The 24,185-nt window shown below is 32.6% G+C and overlaps 1 protein-coding gene across 1 annotated transcript in view; it reads right to left on the bottom strand.

Annotated features, from left to right (window-relative positions):
• The window catches only part of HELRODRAFT_129646 (hypothetical protein), a gene marked incomplete at both ends in the record, with an annotated part of 32,874 nt that extends 10,471 nt beyond the window's left edge, over nucleotides 1-22,403 (bottom strand). Inside the window, one exon of the mRNA XM_009012072.1 lies at nucleotides 22,100-22,403. Within this exon, the coding sequence (XP_009010320.1) occupies nucleotides 22,100-22,403 (304 nt within the window). The remainder of the gene's footprint in view (nucleotides 1-22,099) is intronic.
• Nucleotides 22,404-24,185: the final 1,782 nt, after the last annotated feature.

The raw sequence follows: 24,185 nt of genomic DNA, 5'->3' as shown, positions 1-24,185 counted from the left end.
ATATCTTACATATCTTATATATAATGCACTGAAGATGAGTTATCTATAACTCGAAATAGCTATTTGCAAATTTATTTAATAAAAATTTAAAAAAAAACAATAAAATGTTTAATTTCTCTGAAATTAATAAAATAAAAAGAAATATAAAAAAGTTGAACAATGTTGAAAGTAGTGTTGAATTTTTGAAATATATATATATATTTATATATATATATATATATACATAATAATATATATATATTTATATTTATTTGTATATATAACTATAATGAAACGGTATAATCATATGGTATAATGTATCATTTGGTGGCCATTTGTTTCAGTTGATCAACCACATAGATGAACCAACACATATTCTAGGAAGAACGTTCGATCTGATTGTGACGTCAAACAATATAGCGGTCAGTGAAGCAAAGGTTTATCCTAGTGGAATCTATTCTGATCATGGTTTGGTACAGGTTAGTTTATCAATAAGCAAAAAGATTGATCCGACTCTGAAATCGTTTTGATGAGAAAGCTTTCGCTGAGCAGTTACTTGAGTCTCCAGTGTCCAGACCGTGTAAAACTGATGATGTAAATGCAGAATTTGGTTTATTCAGTGACGAGGTAAGGAGAATTGTTGATAGGGTTGTTCCTCTTGTACTGGTGCTGCCTGTGCGCCATCATGTTGCACCATCGTTTGATGATGATTGCAAGGCTTCAAAACGGAAATCTAGACAAAAAGAAAGAATTTTTAGAAAAAGTCGTAAATTGTCTGATAAAAATGAATGGATATTGGCCCTTAAAGAAAAAACTGAAATTTATTCAAGCAAACGTAAAGTATATTGGAAGAAAGTTGTCAATGAAAACGGTAAAACTCCAAAAAGCTTGTGGAGGGTGGTTAATAAAATTTTTCTAAACAGTCACAGTGAAGGCACTAAACGCGAATTCAATGATCTCAATGCTGGCCAGTTCATGATTTTCTTTAATGAAAAAATTAAAGTGATAAAACAGGGGATTGACACTGAAAATCAATCTTGTCTTAACAGTGATGATCATGGATGTCAGCAGTTGTTTTCGACTTTTCGAGCGGTGTCTGAGGCTGATGTCAGGAAAGAAGTGCTTCATTCACCTACAAAGTCCTATCAACTAAATGTTTTACCAACGCGTTTTTTTAAAAAGCATTTTGAATTGTTTTGTCCATTTATAACTAGTTTGATAAATCTGTGCATGAGGGTAGGTTGCTTCGCCACACCTTGTAAACATTCAATTGTTGTGCCGTTGTTGAAAAAAAGTGATGCAGAGCCGGGTGACGTCAGTAATTATCGACCAGTCAGTAATCTGTCATTTATATCAAAACTCATTGAAAGAATGGTGTCGAGACAATTGCTTGCTCATTTGAATGATAATAATCTCATGCATGCACATCAATCCGGTTTTAGACGATTTCACTCCACTGAAACTGCCCTGCTACATGTTCTCTCAGGGGTTTATGCTGAGATGGATGCTCAAAACATTTCCTTGTTGGCATTTTTGGACATGAGCTCAGCTTTCGACTGTGTCAATCATAAAATGTTACTGCTCAAGCTGCATCAAAATTTTGGAATATCTGGGGAAATAATAAATTGGCTCAGAAGCTACTTAATTGGCCGAACACAGCAGGTTTCGTTCAACGGGAGTTTGTCCTACGTCAGTGTGGTTCGCTCTGGTGTGCCGCAGGGATCTGTTTTTGGTCCTTTATTGTTTCTGCTTTATACATCTGATGTGCTAATTGATTCATATGATTTTAAAAGCCATGCATATGCAGACGACATTCAAATTATATTATCAGGTAAACCGAAGTTATTTCAAGACGAGATTATGAAATTCATTGAATGAATGGCGGAGGTTAATCTGTGGATGACGAAAAATGAATTGAAGCTTAACCAGGGTAAAACAAAATTTCTTCCTATCGGTACCTGGCAGCAGTTGGCAGACTTGGATATAAATTCAGTTGTGCTGATGTGTCAAATAATTGAAACTTTGCCAGAAAGATATTTTTCATTCGCTGCAAGTTGGAGATTGTTAAACAAGACTGGAAGAACAGTCGAAACACTCACAGATCAATTGTGTAGCTATGAAAGCTCCTTGGAAGGTAAAACTGAAAGTAATAAAGTATTATTTGTCAAAGCAACAAGTGAAAAGTCATCTCAAAACATGAAAGGTCAGAAACAAGATAAATTTGTCAGCAAATCATAGCGACTGATATGTCTTTACTGCAAATTGCCAGGTCACATTGTAAGAAAAGAAATTGTGAAAAATGGCATTCTGATGGTAAACCAGCTAAACCAAAAAATAACAATCTACGCGATGACAATAAGAAATCATTAGTTGTTATGGAATCAAGTGTTTTTGCAATTGATGAGTCAGCGTACACTGATGAATGGTTTTTTGACAATGGTGCAACGTGTCATTTAACTTTCGAAGAGACATATTTCAAAGTTTTGAAAAATTTTCTCAACCGATTAAATTATATGTTGTAAATGGGGATGCAGTAGAAGCTTTTGGAAAAGAAATTATTCATCTTCAAGTGAAAGTGAATAATAAATAGCAAACGGTTAAACTCACAGAAGTCTGGTATGTGCCAAAAGTAAAAAGAAATTTGTTCTCAGTACTTGCAACTTATGATAAGAACAGAAATAACTCTTTTGTTTCAACCTCAAGAAGTTGTCATCTACTTATTGACAATCTGATAAATGTTGTTGGAATAAAAAGCAATAATGGAGGTTTGTTCAAACTTGTAGCAAAAATTGTTAGACCGTTGAATTCTGAAGTTGAAGTTAACTTTGTCAATGATCAAGATGCATTACAGTTATACCATGAACGAATGGGACATCAGAATAAGAAACATGTTAAAATGGTCATGAAACGTGAACTAAACATTGATATACCTGTAGACAGTGAATTACGTGAAGGATGTGTCTATGGAAAGTTACATCGATTGAAATTTGGAACTCGAGTAACAAGTGACAATGGAGGTGAATTTGACAACAAAGAAGTCAGATCAATTTGGCAAAAAGAAGGAGTTAGACAACGCCTAACTATGCTTTATACACCTCAGCAGAATGGTTGTAGTGAGTGTGATAATCGAACGCTAGTTGAAGCAGCAAGAGCCATGAGACTGGCTCATGAAGAACTGCCTCAGGCCCTTTGGGCTGAATTAGTTAATACTGCTGCTTACATACTCAACCAAACTGAACCATTTTCTGTGCAATTGAAGATATGCATGGACAGGGCTACTACAACGGTGCGAATATGAGAGATCAGAATAAGAAACATGTTAAAATGGTCATGAAACGTGAACTAAACATTGATATACCTGTAGACAGTGAATTACGTGAAGGATGTGTCTATGGAAAGTTACATCGATTGAAATTTGGAACTCGAGTAACAAGTGACAATGGAGGTGAATTTGACAACAAAGAAGTCAGATCAATTTGGCAAAAAGAAGGAGTTAGACAACGCCTAACTATGCTTTATACACCTCAGCAGAATGGTTGTAGTGAGTGTGATAATCGAACGCTAGTTGAAGCAGCAAGAGCCATGAGACTGGCTCATGAAGAACTGCCTCAGGCCCTTTGGGCTGAATTAGTTAATACTGCTGCTTACATACTCAACCAAACTGAACCATTTTCTGTGCAATTGAAGATATGCATGGACAGGGCTACTACAACGGTGCGAATATGAGAGATCAGTCAAGAGTGCAGAAAAGAATATTGGAAAAGAACAATATAGCCTTCTTTGTACTATGTCATGCTCATTCATTAAATTTGGTCGTTTATGGTTCTGCAACATCACCTAGAGAGGCTGTGGCTTATTTTGTAATGGTGCAAGTCATTTATAACTTTCTTAGTGGATCATTTCGTAGATGGACAGTTTCGAAAAATCATCTTGAAAAAAATCTTTCTGAAACTTTTGAGTGCAACAAAATGGAAAAGCAGGATTGAAGCTGTGCGACCTTTTCGATACCGTGCTGGATAAATCTTTGATGCTGTTTTTGAAATCAGCCAGGACATTTTTTTATGATCCATCTTCACATCATAAAGCAGATGCATTAACACAAAAGATGGAAAACTAAATTTTGTTGCTGTACTGTTGTGAACCAAGTAAACTTAGCAAGCAAAGTTATTCAAAATATTGAAATTGACATTTCTGAAGCCAAACAAATTTTGAACGAAACTGATAACTTCTTAAAGTTATATCGCTTAAATGAAGATTTTGCAAAGTTATTTCTGATGCAGAATTAATTGCAGCTGAATCAGATTTAGAGCCATTATTTGAATTTGATGTTTCTATTAGACCAAAGTTTAAAAAACAAATGTTTTTTTTATGAAACTCGAGATGATCCCATTATAAATCCAAAAGATAGATTTAAAATAAAACGTTTTAATTGCATTTTGGGTAGTGCTCGATTGAAGAAAGATTTAACCAATTAAATGAACCCTGTGATGCTTTTCAATTCCTGTACGATATTGCAAATATTAAAAAAGATTTTTCAGAGGAAAGTCTCAGAGAAAAATGTTTCAAAAAATATTAAGCACAGATACTTCTGCAAATTATGATGGCATGGAATTTTTAGATGAATTGCTTGCATTGCCTGAATTAATTGAACCAAAAAACGTCACTATTAAAATTACTAGAGTTTATTTTAAGAAACAATAATTTAACTCCAAATGTTTCTATTGCTTTACGAATTCAAATGTGAAATTAATTAAAGATTACTTAAGATCTACTACGTCACAAACTCGTCTGACAGGTCTTTCTTTAATAATCATAGAAAGTGATTTTACTGAATTTATTGATGGCTTTTGCTTCTGAAAAGAGTAGGAAAGTAAACTTCTTTCACTAAGGCATGTTAAAATATACCCATTTTGTATGTATTTTGCTTGCTTTTTGTGTTTGTAATGTTTGGATTTAATAATATGCAATATACGATTTTGTACGTCACTCTTAATTTTATTATAAGGTATTTTTTAATCTATTGGTGCTTTTTAGTTAAAGCGGCAAACTGGGATCTTGCCTCAGGTGGCTAAATACCTTGAGCCGGTACTGAAATCCATCATCAACATTTTTGCATTGCTTAACTGAAAACCAATCATAATAGGTTAAAAAAGTATTAAGATTATGTATATTCTTTGAACTGAGATTGTGTTAAGGTAAAATAACATTCTCAGGGAATTTCTCAAATTAGTAATATCAATAAATGAACATATAAGAAAATGATCTGAAATATCAGAACATAGCAGAGCGGAATTAATTTTGTTTGAATTATTAGTACATATATTATCAATCAGTGTGGCTGTATGATCAGTTACTCTGGTTGTGGGAATCATGGTTATCATATATCAATGGATATATATTAAAACCAAATAAAGTATAAAAAAAAAATTTTATAGTATTAACTTGATTTTCATTTAGTAAGTTAACATTGAAACCCTCTAAATTATAGACATTTGTTTTTTTTGTATTTTAGCTGACATTATAGATGCATATAAAATAAACAATTTATGAAATATTCCATATTTGAGCCTGGAGGCTAGCATATTATTACTTAAACTAGTGATTTTCTCCAAGATTCTGTTATTAACTCCAAAGATATCGATTCAAGCACATCGTTTTACTGCACAAATCATTTCTTAAAACAAATTGAATCCCATCCCTGATAAACCATCATATCCCATCAACTGATCTATTCTGTCTATTTTTACAAATAAATTTGTAATGAAATCAAACAAGCAAAGAATAATCCAGCCAGGTTTCTGTTATTCCAATAAATGAAAAATGAACATTAAATTGATCCAACAACATTTGAATGCTTCTAAGATTATTACTTGTACTTAGGCAATTTATATGTAAAATTGATTAGGTTGATGCAATTTCAAAGTCAGATATACAGCTATTTAAATTCTCTGCCAAAATTAATTTAGACAAAAAATTATTCCTCTTGATAAAATTAACTTCTGGATCTAAGCTATCAAATTAACAAATTCTATCAAATGAAAAATCCATGTTAGTAACTTGTTTTGACATAATCAGCATTATCAATCCATTTACTAATCATCACATCCATTGGCCAATATTTTGAATCTGTGAATTTTGCAACATCTTTGACATTTAAAAATATCTTAAACGCTGTATATGTTGACTCTGAAGTTGGTTTTTTAATAATTGGGTTTTCTACACTGTTTCTATATAATGGAAAACAATTTAAAACTTCTATGCCATTGTCGGATTAAAAATCCTAGCGACTAAAAGACTAAAAAATAAAACACCGCGAACTAACGAGGCGATTTGTGCGGGCTTTATAAGAAACTGCGATAACTATCCTGATAGGTATTCGGACTGCTGATGGGTCCCCGGTAGGGCGAAACACTTGTCCAGCCTATCCAAACAAATACTATTCTTTTCTTCTCCCGCTTACTGCTCTTCCTGGTTCGGTGTTCTTAAACATCGAAACGCAACCGCAACAAATTGGTGACCCCGACGTAATGTTGTGTTGTTTGGCAACATTTAATGATGTTTCAAACTTCTTTGACAAAATATTTTTTTATAGTCTTTATTAGATACTTGGAAAATTTCCGGAGACAAGGTTAGAACAATGATTGATTACATTACTATCGATAGACGATTTCAAAATACTGTTTTACAATGCAAAAGTTACCCTGGAGCTGATTGTGGCAGTGATCATAACCCAGTTGTTTGCAAAATCAAGATAAAGTTTAAGAAAAAAAGTGAAGTGGCCCCAAGATGTTTGAATTTTGTCAGTCTATCACGTTTGAATTTTGTCAGTCTGTCACGTTTGAATTTTGTCAGTCTGTCACGTTTGAATTTTGTCAGTCTGTCACGAAATAATAAGATCAATATCAAGTATAACGTTAAAGTGCAGAAACGTTTTCAGTTATTTACAGTTGTTTGTAAAATCAGGATAAAGTTAAAGAAAAAAGTGAAGTGTCCCCAAAACGTTTAAATTTTGTCAGTCTGTCACAAAATATCAAGTATAATGTTAAAGTGCAGTAACGTTTTCAGTTATTTACGAAAGACGTGATTAAATCTAAATATGAAATATTTAGAGATACCCTCACAGAATCAGCAAGGAAAATTATACCAGTTAAGGAACAAAGAAGAGGTCAGAAATGGATAACAGATAACATCATATCTCTAATTAAAGGAAAGAAGGAAAGTAAAAGGCTGCAATCCTGATAGACACAAAAGACTGGACAGAACAATAAAAAAATGTGCTTAGAGGCAAAAGAGAAATGGTTAAGAGACAGGTGCAAAATCATTGAAGAGCTCAAAAGCAGTAATACAAATGCAATGTATAAAAACGTCAATGAAATCACTAAAAAATGGACTTGTACCGTTTCCGGATGCTTGAAAGCTAAATTTGGTAAAGTTAGCCTAGAGAGAAAAAAAGTACTTAAAAGAATAACTGGATACATTAACGATCTTTTCGATGATATCCGTGGTGAAAAGCGTTCTATCAAAATTGACGTAGAAGGGCCAAAGATTCATAAATTTGAAATTCGTGTCGCTCTTTTCAAAATTAAATCAAAAAAGCGCCTGGCCCTATTGAGATAGTTGTTGAAGAAATTAAACGAGCGATTGAAATAAAAAAAAACTTTTATAATTTTTGTCGATTATTCCAAAGCTTTTGATAGCGTGAATTAAGTGGAAATCCTAATGATGAAAGCACAAAGCAAAATTAGATCTAAAATTTCAAATGTCTAATGTCGTTTTGTCGAGAATTGTAGCACAAGAAACGCTATCTTCATGCTAAGATGCTTTTGATAGCGTGAAACACGTAGAGCTCATTGAAATATTGGAAAATTGGGACATTGATGGAAAAGACACGAAAGTTATCTAAAACCTCTATTGGGACCAAAGAAGGAAATTGGTAACAAGATGACTAGTTTTGTCAAAATAAAGAAATGTGTTAGGCAAGGCTGTGTATTCTTTCCAGACTTGTTCAATCTCTATAGTGAGATCATCATGAGAATGATAGAAGATCTACCTGGAATATCTATTGGAGGCGTGAATATAAACAATGCGACAATAATTATGCGACGATATTGTAACTAAATTAGGTTTTTTATAAAGTAAATGGTGTAATATCATAATTATACTTTGTAATTTTTAATAATTATAATTGTAATTAGTTTGTTGTTTTAAAATGGTTTTCTAGTTGTTGGTTTGATAAGGTAAAATGGTTTTTGTCTTTTATTCAAGGGAATTTTTGGTATCCTGCAACACTGGTAGTAAAGTTGAACGTATGGTGAGGGGTAGATGATTCAGGAACGGCATCTGAAGACCCAAACAAAATCGCTTAATTGATGAGAAAAATTTCAACAATTGCTATCGCCGTTTAAAGGTCGGCCTTCTAAATTCCAGGTCTGTATGTGGGAAGGCCACGAAGATTTCATCAACTATTGACGATGATAAACTAAATATGTTGATTCTTACTGAAACCTGGCATAAATCTTATGATGGATATGCACTGCAGATGAGCATTCCCTGCTCGTTTTCACATTTGGATGCACCACGCACAGATTTAGACGGCCAGGTGAGAAGAGGTGGTGGTTTGTTTATAATTTATAATGAAGTTCAAGTTGAAGCATTATGAACTCGGCTGTCAGTTTGAAACATTTGAGGCACCTGCCTGTTTAATTAAAATAAAATCAACTCAAATGTTGTGTGTGGCAATCGACCTGGATCAGTAGTTCCGGGAGAACGATTTAAAGATGAATTTTCCCATTTGTTGTCTATGGTGTGCCTAAGAGGGCAGAGTCTATTGATAACATTCACATAAACGATAATGACAATCAATTAGCATCAAACTTTATAGAGCAAGTTTCCTCCTTTGGTCTGGTTCAACTGGTTAATTCACCAACTCACGTGTCGGGCAATATTTTGGATTTGGTTTTGGTTAATGGTAATATGACAGTCTTAGAGGTAAGGGTGCAGCCGCCGGTGTATCAGACCATTCTTTGGTAGTTTCAGAGTTCATGGTGACGATGCAGGGGCGTATCAGATGAGAAAAGTCAAAGACTCAGATATGATGTCAATGATGAAGTCGTCTCCACTATGCTCAAATCTTGAGAAATTGGTCTCAGCATCCCAAGATGATTACTGTGAAATATATACATTAACATTTTCCGACATTACAGAGCATTAAAAAAGGTCGCTGGTGGTAAAAAAAACTGCTCCGTGGTTTGATGACAGTTGTTTCCATGAAAGACGTTGTGCAAGGCTATGTGAGAGAATTTTCAGACGAACTCGGACTGCTTCGGACATGGAGTCTTGGAGAAAACAATTAACCAAACTCCATGATCTTTATGATATGAAAATGCGATCACTCTGGATGAGTAAAGTTGCCAATAGTAGACGTAACCAAAGAAATTTATGGAATTTGTTGAATCGTCTGCTGGGCAATGAGCAGCGATATACCGAGTGTTCATCGTTGACGGCTGATGATATGATAAAGTTTTTTGTGAATAAGATAAAAGCTATTAAAAAAGAAACAAGACGATCCACAGCACGCAATCAGTCAATGTGACAAGTTCCTGGAGTTTGATATGTGTACGGAAGATGAGGTTAAATCAGCGTTTGTGAGATCTAAAACAACAGTTGGATCCAATCCATACTAAAATTTTGATAAAATTCATGGATTGTTCGGTGCCATTTTTCCGTCTATGGATAATTTATCAAAACTGGTGTATTTTCACGAGGAATAAAATCAGCCATTATCACCCCTCTGCTGAAAAAAATGGTCTGGATAAAAACGAAAGCAATAATTATAGACCTGTCTCTACTTTACATTTTGTTTCAAAGTTCTTTGAACGTCTAGTGCTCACTCGTTTGCTTGGCCATTCATCGACCCATAGACTCTTGCCGTCGGTTCAGTCGGCTTACAGACCTGGTTCATCTACGGAAACTGCTCTCCTAAAGGTATTTGGTGATATAGTAAAGCGAGTTGATGTGGTATTGTTGGCGCTTTTGGATCTCAGCTTGCATTTGGACACGGTTGATTATGCGGTGCTTTTAAAAAGATTATCGGTCTCGTTTGGTATTGGTGGTGTAGTGCTTGATTGGTTCGTTTCATATTTGACGGGTCGTGCACAAAAGTATGTTTCGGTGGATTGGTGTCTGATGAGATGAAAATGCAAATGGGTGTACCACAGGGATCGGTACTGGGTCCGATATTATTTCTCATGTACGTGTCTGGTTTACCGACTTTGATTTATGATCATGGTTTGGGGGTTTACATGTATGCGGATGGCCTTCAAATCTATTCTGCAAGCCCTATAAAAAATGCTCAAGCTATTTTTTGTGGTTTACTTGGGTGTATTATTGAACAATTGGTTAAAATTGAATCGTTTGAAGCTTAACCCAGACAAGACAGAGTTGATATAGTTTGGTTCTAGGAAGGCTTTATCTGCACTAGGAGATATGACTTTTGATATTTTGGGCAATAGGTTGATCTCGGCTGACAAGGTCGAAAACTTGGGTGTGATGTTTGACAGTGCTATGACGATGTTGATTCAAATCGCAAAACTCAATGCTATCTGCTTTCTTCAGCTACGAAGATTGTATCTGGTCAAGAAATGTCTTCTAGTTTATATTTTTACTAGCCTGGTGATGACTTTTGTACTGTCTAGATTAGACTATTGCAATTCGTTACTGTATGGTGCTGGTGTAGGGGTAGTAAATAAAGTTCAACGAATCTAGAATGTTGCCGCCAGATTTGTCATTGGTCTAAGTAGACGTGATCACAATACAAAGTGGTTGGAAAGTCTCCACTGGCTGATCAGGGAACGAATACGATTTAAGATGGCAGTGGTGGCTCATAGTTGCGTAAATGGTGGTGGCCCAAAATATCTGAAGGAGGTTTTTTGCAAAAGAACTGAAGTTGCGTTCGGTTTCGTCAGAAATGATGGTAATTCCTAGGACCAGAACAAAACTGTGTGACAGATGTATGCAGGTTGCTTTGTCTAAGGTATGGATTGATAATAATAATGAAAGATACGGCCGATAATACAGCTTTTATAGCGGAATCAATGGAAAAACTGCAACCAATTGTTTCAAAACTGGTTTTTGAAAGTGAAAAAAGGCTTGCAAGTTAACGTCAACAAAAAACAGTGCATAGTTATCGGTAAAAGCAAAACCGCCCCAATCTGCTTCATAACCAATAATGGTAAACAGGTGAATCAAGTCAACAGCTTCAATTGTCTCGGGAATCTGATTACCTTAGGTTGTAAACGTGATGTGGTCAAACAAAAAATATCTATCGCAAAAGATGCATATTTTAAAATGAAAAACTTCCTCACCAACAGTAAAATCAGAATATCAACAAAATTAACATTTTTCTTGTATTCATGGCTCTGAGTCCTGGACAATTTTTAAAGAAATGAAAAAAGGATTAATGCTGTTGAGATGTGTTTTTTGAGAAAAATTATAAAAATTAGTTCGATCTCTCATACCTCCGATGAAAAGAGTAAATTACTACAATTAATCTGACGGAGACGTGTAAAGTTTTTTGATCACATCATGCGGAAGAAAAGAATGAGAAAGCTAACAACTACTGGAAAGATTACAGGAAAAAGATATTACGGTCAACAACAAATTACATTCGTGAAGTCCTTTTGTCACTTGTTGAATATCACCACATTTCAACTACTACATAGGGCTAAAGATTGGGTTTTGTGGAGGTTGAAAGAAATAAATCAATAATAAACATGTACTAAGTAGTTAAGTAAAGACACATGCACACGCACATGATCTGCTATATAAGGAGCATTCTCCTGCAAAAAAAAAAGAAAAGAGGGAGAAAAAAAAAGGTACGTAAAAAACAGAGAAAGGCTCACTTACAATTCTCGTTTATAATTGTTCTAATACTTTTTTATGTGCAATAAAGAACGTTACAACAAACTATGGGTGAGTTTGTGTTAAAATTATTTTAAATAGTTCTAATTAACGTAACTAACTTAACACTAAATTCGTATAATTTAAGTCATCAATTTAAACTATCATTTATTTCGTAAACCATAATTTTACAATCGGATTCATGCGTGAGCATCAAAGTGCGAATCTATAGTTCCCTTGTTCCTATGGAGATGAGATGTTTGAAGCAACAGCCAGCTGTAGAACCAAACTCAAGATAATACGGTAGAAGACCAGTGTTAACGCAACACCTCACACTCTATATAATATTATACAAATTAGGCATCCTAAACTCATTAGCATTCTTTTATATTAACATTATATCTGCGGTTAATGCGTTCCTTATTGTTAGTAACACGATAATTTTTTAAAATGCTGATCTATTAATTAATGTTTTTCACTTTTACTGTGAATAACAATTAAAATTTCAGATGTATGCCTGAATTAAAAAAGCTACATAAGTATTTTTCTACTCTAGCATTCAATATAAAGCTAACATATTGTTATAACCGTCAAAAATATATTCGTTGGAGGCGCTAGTGTCGCTACGAACGCATACGGTTCGAGAACTAAAACCTTCTGACAGCGAGATATCTAGGATATTAACTTTTATTAGTAAAATTAATTAACGTTGATTATTGATAAATTAATTAATTAATTATTGTTTTGTAAATAAATAAATCGATGATTCAAAAGTTATTTCGGGTTGTTATTTTACATTGGAGATTAAACGAACTCGTCGTCGACCGGGGCAGTTATAACCCTATTCTGTTTTGCAATTCCATTAAAGTTGAAAACTGCCTAGAATTTTTTAACAATTTTTGTGCCATTGCATCCAACCCTATAACGAAATGTTCCTGCCCCCCAAAAAAGTTCAAAGTTTAAAAATGTTCATGTTTAAAAAATGTTGGTAACCTTTTTACCAATTATAAATTTTTTACAATGTCTATTAAAATCAGTGTTGTTTACAAAAATTGAAAGTATTGTCAGATTTATCTCGATATTTTGTTCATTTATATTACCGAGGCATGTTAACCCAACTCGAAAAAGAAATTTTTTTATGTATTAGACTAGAAACAAAGCAAAAGTAAAAATCAAACCTTCAAATAATCGAACGACTTTGTATTGATAGACGTTTGGATCGACACTAGCGACATAAATAAAATCTCCCCGAATTATGTCCTTCTTTTCAATGTTATATCCAAGAATAGGACTACCTCCATCATTTTCTGGTTTGTTCCATTTTATGACAATGTAAGTAGAATCAACTTCAATAGCTTCTAAATTTAGTGGAGCTTCGGGGATATCTATGTATGTCAAAAACATATTCTTTGAAATAATTTGTACATCAATAGAAATTATGGACAAACACATACACAATAATTGTATTTATGTTGTGTATGCGATCTCATGTATGGAAGAAAATAAATGTTATTATCAAAATTAAAAAATATAAAATGGGAAAATAAATAAAAATTATTTGATTTGTATTTATTTTCACATGTTGATGTAAAATTTTAAAAAGTTGGAAAGAAATTAGAAATATGGTTCTTCTGCGTTTGGCCTTTCTAATAAGAGGAATGTACAAAAAAAAACAAATTTGGTTCTGTGGAAAATGTCGGCAGAGAATAAATGACACTCGCGCACGTGCTGTCGTCTTGTCAGTATGCTCTAGGCCACGGTTGGTATACATGACGCCACAAAGTTTTGAAAAAAATAGTAGAAACGGTTTGTACCGCTTGTAATAACGTCAAATCTCAGTCTGCGGGAAACCCGAAGGTGTATTTTCTAAAAGAAGGACAAAGCAGAGACGTCAAACATGACCGAGTGAAAGATGCTATCTTAAAAAACGCCAACGATTGGGTTATGTATGCTGACTTGGAAGAAAGACGAAATTTTCCAACGTACATAAAAAAAACAGGCATGAAACCTGACATGGTTGCGGCATTTGAGAATACGTATTCTGTTATTGAACTGTGTCGTACAAAGAGAACATGCTCAGTAGCCACGACGTAAAAACTGCAAAGTACGAACAGCTGATTCAAGATTTAAGAAAGAATAAAAAACCAGGTTCTACGCTGTTGATGTTGGTGCAAGAGGAACAGTGGGAGCGTCGTTCTATGCACTTTTCAGAGTTGCGACCGTCAGACAGAAAGGGTGGAGCATGCCTGAAAAAAGTTAGTAGTAGCGCAGAACAAGCATCGTAATGGTTGTGGCTGAATAGGAATAAAAAAAAGTGTTGGCTAAATTAAATTATTCTAAATTATTCACAGTATAAAATTTGGCTTTGATAATGGCTACTTAGCCGAAACAGCGCTGTCAACCGACAAATTTGAGGAAACTTTAAATAAACAAGAATACAAAAAACTACGTAGTGTAGAGATTCTTATTAAAAAGCTTTTAAACTCAGAGTAGGCATATAAGTTCAATGAAACATGCATTAAAGAAAGCCTCGTTCGAAGTTCCAAATATATATATAATTATTTATAAAGATCACTGCGTTTTCGGCATTATTCAACTTGTAGTTGAGTTTCTCAATTTTTCTAACGAAACTTTTATCATCTTGATGAAGTTTATTAAGGTTGAATAAAAAACTTTTAATATTTGACATTTTTGACAAAACACTATTAATAACGTTATTACTACAGAAAAACTCTTTTCGGCATCTACTGCCATCATCAGTTTAGTTATATAGTATTGTTCCGTCTTTGTGTCTTTTTTTTCACAGCGACTTTGATTGTAACTTAATTAGAATTAAAGTTAATCATGTGTTTCTTTGTTAGAAGAATATTAGTATTATTTTGTTGAATTTTTATTATTATTATTGAATGTTTATCGATGAAAATTGATTCTGCTATCTTCAATTTGAAGTATTCTCTGTTGTAATAAATTGCTTTGGTGTTGCTTATGCATAGTGAGTCTTCTCGTTAATGTTGTTTTAGTCATTCCGATGTATTCAGAATTTTGATGCATGCACTCACCGATTTTACATGTGTATGAATAAATCAAATGACTACTTTTCATATCCGAGGAAGGTTTAGTGTTGGAATTGTTTTTTATTATTAGAGATGATGTTTTCCTGTTCGTGTAGTAAAGTCTTAATTTTAATGAGCTGTTTGTATCTATGACTATAACATTGTTATTTATTATCTTTTTCATTGTTTTTTCATCTGTTTTATATGATGAGGACATACTATTTTTATAATAAATTATGATCACCATATAAAACAGATGAAAAATTATTATATATATATATATATATATATATATATATATATATATATATATACATTTATTTAGAAATATCACCGCATTTTTCGCATTATTGAGTTTCCGCATTATTAACTAAGTTTGTTTTTCAATTTTTCGAACAATTATGATGATTCATCATCAGATGTAAAATTAGTTTAAAAACCTATTTTAGACATTACAACTAAGTTAGAAATTGTTAACGATAAAGAAAAGAGAGTGAAGGCAACCTAAAGGCTTCTGTCATTAATTTGTTAAAGGAGAGTACCGATGTCGACATGGGAGCGGAAATAAATGAAGTGTCTAGGTTGGGTAGAAAGTCTGATGAGATCAAGTCTTGACCCACTATAATTCAACTCATAGGTCAAAATTCTAATCCTTGTAAATTGTTTTAAATTAAAAAAATCTGAACGTTATAACAAGGCCTTTCTAAAGAGGACAGATTAAATAACAAAAAGATGCTGGATGATAAAAGAAAAGAAATTGGTACTAAAGAAGACATAACCAAGTGGTCATTTAGATTGAAGGGTAAGCCAAGTAATTTCTATGTAATTGCATTCAAGAAACAAAATTTATGAAGTCAAACAATCCATCAAGTACTCAATTTAAGCATTGTAATGGCAAATGTTGATTCACTGTCCAACAAGCTGGACGATCTGAGGATATTTTTGGGTAGCTTGAAGGTGACACCTGACCTGATTGCTCTGTGTGAGGTTAATTCTAAAAAATTGACATCTGACTTTTGTCAGAATTCAATTGTCTGGCTTTTACATCATTTTATCTGGTTTTGCTGATGTTAACAGAAGAGGTTTGATTATGTATTATAAAAAATCATTGTCAATATATGAAATTGTAATTGATTCAGCATTTAAGAAATTCATATTAGTAAAACTTTGTATCTCAAATAAATTATTAAACATCTTGTTTATATATAGAAGTCCAACATCTACCGATGAAAATAACAATCTTTTGTTAACACTGATGAAATGAAGGGTTTGCGTTGGCTGGAGATTTCTTGATGTTTGGGGATTTTAACTTTTTTGATATATACACATTTAGCTGTAAAGGAAATAATGACAAAGTTGAAAACAAGTTTCTAAATGTTCTGAATGACAGGTTCTTGCTGCAACACATTATGCGACCAACAAAATTCAGAAATTGTCAGACAGCAAATATCTTAGATTTATTAATCTCTTCACATGAATTTATTAAAAACATTATACTATCCACCACTAGGTAATAGTGATCATTCAATCATTAAATTCAAGGTTTTTGGTTTTAGATGTTCAGCTGTGGGAGGTAAGAAAAAGTTATGTTCTGATTTGGGAGATTACAAAGGTTTCAAAGATGTTCTGTCATCTTCGATGAAGTTTACGATGGCTAAAAGTCTGGATAAAATTTAAAGATAACCTGATTGAAGGTACTCATATGTTTGTTTTTAAAAGAAAAAAAAATATAAATTACAAATTTAAGATGAACAAAATACTTAAAGATTTTATAAAACAAAAGCACTTAATTTGGAGGTCTGTTTATAGATACGGAGTAAGCAATTTAGAAGAGTTCAGAAAAATTAGAGATGAAGTGAGAAAAGGTACAAGGGAGATGAAACAGCAATCGCAGAAATCAATTGATAGAGGTTACAAAAATAAACCTAAATTATTTTGGAACCATGTGAAGAAATGCATCAAACATGATGAATCAGTGGGTCCACTGTCAGTTGATGGGAGAAGTGTTACCGATGTCTGTGAAAAAGTAGAAGCATTTGCAAATTTTTTTTCTTTGGTATACAAAAAAGACACTTCTTTTAACGATAATATTTATTTCAGTCATAAAAAGCCTGATTTCTGGATGGATGATTTGCAGATAAACAAACAGTCAATATCTTTGAAGTTGGGGCACTTGAAAATATTTCAAATCAGTGGGACCGGATAAAACACATTTGAGAGTTTTAAAAGATATGAGAAACCTGATTAGTATCAATTTTGGCGTGATATTTCAATGTTCACTGGATAAAGGTGTTGTGATTGACGATTGGAGATTGAGTTATGTGATACCTCTGTATAAGAAAGGTCGGAAAGATTTATTTCAAAATTATCGTCCGGTGTCGCTTACGCCAATTTGTTGTAAGATCATGGATTCAATTTTGAAAAACCATATTATGAAGCATTTCCTTGAGAATAATCTTTTTTCAAAAGGTCAGTTTGATTTTATACCTGGCCGATTTTCGGTTTTACAACTTTTAAAATTTTAGGTTGCAGTAACAGAGGGAGTGGACAATGGTAACGAGGTTAATGCAGTCTATATATGGATTTAGAATAAGCATTTGATAACAATTCAAATAGTCGTTTATTGTTCAAACTTAGTCAGTATGGAATAAATAATAAAATAATAAATTGGATCAGGAATTATTTCAACAATAGGACCTTCCAGGTTAGATTGGACAGCACTTTATCAAAGCCAAGACTAGTTCCTATAGGAGTCCCTCAGGGAGGGATTTTGAATCCACTGCTATTTTTGATATATGTAAACGATATATCTGACGAATGTGATAATGTCTTGCTTTTTGCGGACGATTTAAAAATTTATAGAATTTTGAGGAGCGAAGAAGACAAATATAGTTTTTCACAAAATAATGTTAAAATTGTAAACTGGTTTAAATATTGAAAGTTAATGATAAATACAAATAAATGCCAGCTGCTGAGAACTGGCTTAAAAAAACCATGTTTTACTTACACAATATTCGATAGTGATGGATCGACTTTTAATCTACCAGAGGTTGATCAGGTATCAGATCTTTGAGTAATAATTGATGACAGGCAGAATTTCAGAAATCACGTGATGAAATTAGTACACAAAAGAAATTCCATGCTGGGTATGATTGCCAGAAATTTTAAAGGGCTTTCAAAAGATGCTTTTATGACCTTGTTCAAATCATTAGAGAAATCTCATGTGGAGTACATATGGAGTACAAGCTTGGTCTCCTTACAGAGTTGAATTAATAAATAAATTGGAGAAAGTACAAAGAAGAGCTACATGATTAGTATCTTCCTGTAAAGATCTTCCATACGACGAAAGACTGAAAAAACTAAAATTGCCCTCACTCGCTCACAGACGTCAAAGAGCTGATCTGATTCCGATGTTTAGAATAATTCGTGGTGAAGTTTCAGATGAGGTCAGTCCAACGTGTTTGTTTGCACAAGATGTTCAAACGAGAGGACATAATCTAAAGTTGGCAGCAGGAGTCTACCGCAAGGACTGTCGTAAATTTTATTTCACAAATAGAGTAGTGGATGTTTGGAGCAGGTTCCCCGCAGCCGCCGTCAATGCTGTATCTGAACACTTTCAAATTTGTCGTTGATAGTTTTTTGGTGATGCCATGTTGGACTGGAAATCTGACTTCTGATTTTTAATTGTGTGATTTTCGTGATGTCTGTATGTGTTAATTTTTTTGGGGGACTTTTGAATGTAGTTAGTATATTAATTTAGCAATAAATAATGTTTATATATGTATTTTTTTGGTATAATAATATTAAATTAGGTTTCTGATAAACTGAATTTGTGTGTGTTTTAAATAGGGAAAATAGTACATTGTGGACAAAGTGCAAATGGAGTAATGAGTGTGTTAAAGATATTGCAGATATGTTTTGGGAAAGGTATTTGATTGTTGGTATGTGGTGTTGTAACCAGTGTGTGAATCTATTGACAAAGGTGTATTGGGGAAGGTGTGGAAATATTTGACCAATTATAACAAGTTTATTTCAAATTTAGTTTTCGGTTGTTTCTGCTGCTTGTTTTGTATAAGTATTATGGAGATTCATTTACGTTCGTTTACAAATTTCTTTTGGTTTTTCGATTTTTTTTATATATAGTTTAGCCGTCAATGCTGTCTCTTTGAACACTGGAACTTTGAGTTTTCTTGTTAAAAATACTATAAATACCTGATGAATTACATATAACAATATCACAAACTCTATTACACTGGTAATGGTAAAAGTTACCGAATAAGCATTTATGTAAATGTAATTATAAAAAATGCAGTCTATAATAACTTGAATAAATTGAATAATATTGATAAAATAATTGTTTGGAAAATTGAAAAACTTAGTTACAAACTCAACAATGCGAAAAATACGGTATTTTTTAATAACTGTATATACGACGGTCTGAACCCAAATATATATATATATATATATTTATTGCATTTAGAGTGTCAGAAATGCAATTATTGATGGAAATCACAGCATGTTCGGTGTTAGTTAACTTCTTGTTTAACTTTTTGATTTTTCCATTTTTTTCCATTTATAACATTTTTAAATGTTGATAGGCGCTTAAATCCGGCTCTAAATCCGGCCACCAAATCCGGCCCCGACCGAATTTGGCCGGATTTGAAAAAAAGCCGGATTTTGGCCAGGGCCGGGGCCTAACTCCAGTGCATCACTAATATATATACTTTCATAAATATACTTTCGGAACTTTCAGGTGAATATAAATCCATTTTTTTCATTTATAACATTTGTAAATGTTGATAGGCGCTTAAATCCGGCCCTAAATCCTGCCACCAAATCCGGCCCCGGCCGAATTTGGCCGGATTTGAAAAAAAGCCGAATTTTGGCCAGGGCCGGGGCCTAACTCCGTGCATCCTTAATATATATACTTTTATATATATACTTTCGGAACTTTCAGGTGAATATAAATTTGAATACATGTATGGTAACATCATAACACACAAAAATGACAATCCAATCAGACAAATAATCAGTCAAATTCATACTGTAACCTATCCAATAGCTGAATTCCTTAACAGACTACACACCTAATAAATATAATCTAAAGTCAAGTAAAGAATTTATCGATATCTTGTCAGCATTCAATCCGACAAATGGTACTAAAATCGCATCATTGGATGTTGAATCCCTGTTACCAATGTTATCTGTAATAGGTACTATTAATATCATTCTTGATAAAGTGTATCGTTCCGATATAATTCCCACTGCCCACTAAATATTGCTAAAGACCATCTTAAAAAACTTCTTGAAATATGTGCTATGGAATCCCCATTTTATCAACTTTACAAACAAATTGATAGAATTGCCATGGGCTTGCCACTTGGAGTTCTCTTTGCTAATATCTACATGGGACATTTGGGAGAATCCACCTTCAAGAGTACACCACAACTTAAACCAGAAATATATTGCCAAAATATCAACGATATATTTGTGGCATACAACAACCCAGATACCATAGAAGAATTATTAACTACTTTTAATAGATCTAAATTAAATTTTACTATGGAAAAATCAATAAATAACAAACTACCTTTTTTTCGATACCTTAATACACAATAGCAACAACAAATACAAAACTTCGTTTATACTAAAACAAGTAGATTTTGTTGGAATGGACGGAGTGAATGCAGCGAAGATTACCAAACAAGCACGGTCTCATCATTTGTTAATCGAGCCTGCACACATTCTACGGATCCAGAGGATAGAGTAACTGAACTTAAACGGGTAACCAACATGCTAACGAACAATGGTTAGAAAAGAACATTTATTGAAAAAAATTATTAGCGAGAAAGATCGTGATGTAACAAACAAAAGTTACAAGGATAAAACAACTAATGACATAATACTTTTTTACCAAAATTCGTGTCAACAGCTTATAAGACCGATTAGATAATAATAACAAGGATTGTAAACGGTAATGTAAGAACTATCAATGAAAATGATAAATTAAAACTTAGGATTTATTACACGAACAACATGACCTCATCCCTTGTTCTTAAAAATAATTGCAATACTAAAACAGTATCTCGTATATTCTTTTGATTGTAAAATCGGTGATTGTAGGCACCGAAACAAAGAATATATCGGATTTGCTACTACGAATTTATCAAGAAGGTTAACAGTGCATATACAAAATGAAGCAATAAAAAACCATCTAATGGATTCATACCAAATAAAAATAACAAGGGAAATATTATACTCAAATACCAGAGTGTTTACAACCATAATATAAGCAATTTGAAAATGGCAGAAGCTTTATTAATAGAAAATAGAAACCCTGTAATAAACATCTAACAACAGGCTTTAACGATCCTACCAACAAAAAAATTAGTCACACAAGAAACAATGGAACTTAAAGTTCTTTTGTTAAAAATACTATAAATACCAAATGAACTGCATATAACACTATCACAAAATCTATTACACTGATGATGGTAGAGGTTACCAAAAAAAGCTTTTATGTAAATGTATATATAAAAAAATGCAGTCTAAAATTATTAGAAATTTGAAAAAATAGTGAACTTCATTGAACAGGTATCAGTTATAAAAAAAAAGGGTTTGACAGCTACAATTGAGTTCATTGGTAAAAGTAAATAGAGTAGGGCAACATCAAAAAAGCCATGGTAATGTTATGGTATAAAAAAGCAATGACCCCAAATTCAGCGCACACGCTCAGTGCCCTAGGGATAAGCATCCAAAAGCTCCATTAGACAGAAAATTAAGTCCAGACAAGAAAACTACAAGTGTTTCAATTACATTACAGCAGTTGTTGCTGTGTCTGAGACAGTTCCAAAAAGGCACATCGGGAGGGAGGGATGGCTTTATGCCATAACATCTTAGAGATCTGATTCTCGACAAGTCTTAAGCAACCAACTAAGCAGCGTTTGTCTTCCTGGAGTTGCCCCTTATCTTTTTGGGGAAGACTGTTTTATAAACAATACAGTTTAACGATACCTTAGGCGTTCTTTAGTCGTAAAACAACAGCAATGGCAATTAAATATTTATTTTTATTTATATGCATATTTACAAAATTATCAGCGACAGAACCAAACCTTACAAAATATTAAAAAATGAAGGAAAAATAAAAGCTAATAAAAAATCAAACAAACCGAATGGCGGCTTAGCAACAACGGGGTGATTCAATTCAGTGGCTGGTCCAATACCTGTTTGATTTTCTGCCATAACTCGAAACAAATAAGCATTTCCTTGAATGAGATTAGAAACTTTGCATTCAGTATCTGCACTTCTTAATTTTGCTGCAGTGCCCCAATCACCACCCATACGACTAACATCTTTTTTTTCAACTATATAGTAGAAAACTTTAGCACCCCCATCAAATTGTGGTGCTAACCATTCAACAGTGATAAAATCTTTGCCGGTATCTTTGACATGGAGTTTTTGAGGAGCAGATGGGATTGCTGTTTAAATCATTACAAATATTTGTTGTAATTTTTAAAATGCATTTATCAATATAAAAACAAAGCAATTATTAAAAATAGTGGATTTTGATTAATATCTTTTTACACAAGCGTTTAAAAAATATTTTAACTGTCCTTTGTCACCTAACTAAAACGTTCTAACGTTTAAAAGTTTGATCATCGTAAATTCATGGTGCAATTTATTATTCTTTAAATATCTAAATTGTTGTCTAACTTGTGTCGTAGTTAGTAATTAAATTTGTAGTTATATATATATATATAACTATATTGTCAGCTTCTAATATGTCACAATTTCACAATAAATATGAATGTCAAAAATTACGCTGTGTTGAGTCCATAATAAAAAAGTTGATAAATGCAAAATGGGCAAATAAATTTAACAAAATATATATATATATATATATTGGGACGAGGTTTTCAGCTATGCAAATTTCATTTAATATTTTGCCCACTTAGCATTAATAAACTTTTTGAAAATATACTCAACGATATGGAATTGTTGTAAATCGTATTTATTGAGAACTAGTGACATAATTTGGCTTCGGCTAACAACGTTGTTTCGGTGTTAACACCGTCACAGAGACTTGTGTGAGATACAAATATTGCAATAAATGGAAATGTAAACCAATTAAAATAAAATACAATACCTAAAATGTTACGTGTTGTGAAAAATAGCATTATATGAATAAATAATTTGAAGAGTCACGTTAAAAGCAAATTTAATACAGATAAAATTGAATAATTAGTGAAATAAGTTATAGTTTAACATTAAAATAAATAAATGGATATATATTTACGTAAAACTACTAAATAAATTTAAAATAATACGGCGATAGGTAAAAAATTTTGCATGATAAAATGAATGAATGTATGGAATATATATATATATATATATATATATATATATATATATATATATATATTGGTAATAGACCACCAATTGGTGTCGAGGTAACACCAAAGTAATATACCAGAACAGCAATTACACGCATCTTAAAATTGCAGAAACAGTCCTAATTGACATCAATAAACCAAAAATAAATATAGAACCAAAAATGACAACCTCACTTCAAACCCGGCGCTTAACCAACAACGAAAACAAAGAAGTAATAAAAACTAGCATTGTAAATAGTGACAAAGAAGAATATGATGCTATCGATGAAGAAAAGAGACCAAAGAAGATGACCAGCCAATAAAGAAACCTGACACCTAATTTCCATCTAAGTTCACTTTGACAAAGTCAATCTCCATCTAAGTTCATTTTGACAAAGTCAATATTTCCCTATATAAACAGCAGAAAGCACTGATGATGATTCATTCGGAATCGAAATATTGCCTTATTTGCAGCATGAATTCGGAAAATAAGTTTATTTTGAATTTTAATAAACTAAACGTTCACCAAAAAACTTTAGTGAAAAAAATTGAAAAAACGAACTACAAACATATTAACGCCAAACATTCGGTAGAATTTATAAAATATTGTAAAATATATATATATATATATATATATATATATATATATATATATAAAGACTAAAAATTTCTTGCATTTGTAAAAAGTACAATTTTTATTTAATTAGAATCATGTAAATTGTGCATTATGTTAATTTTGTCATGAATTAAAAATCGTGTTAGAATGAACAATTTGTGAACGGTGGCCTGCAACACAAGAATTTTGTTTTCTTTTAGCTTTGGCCTCCTAATCATTACCTAATTATTATTAATTTGGATTGATTGAATAAAATTTGGTTTGATT

The sequence above is a fragment of the Helobdella robusta genome, assembly GCF_000326865.2.
Source record: "Helobdella robusta unplaced genomic scaffold HELROscaffold_10, whole genome shotgun sequence".
In the NCBI taxonomy this organism is placed as follows: Eukaryota; Metazoa; Annelida; class Clitellata; order Rhynchobdellida; family Glossiphoniidae; genus Helobdella; species Helobdella robusta.
Note: the sequence above shows the minus strand (reverse complement) of the source record. Positions and strands in the feature narration are given on the sequence as shown.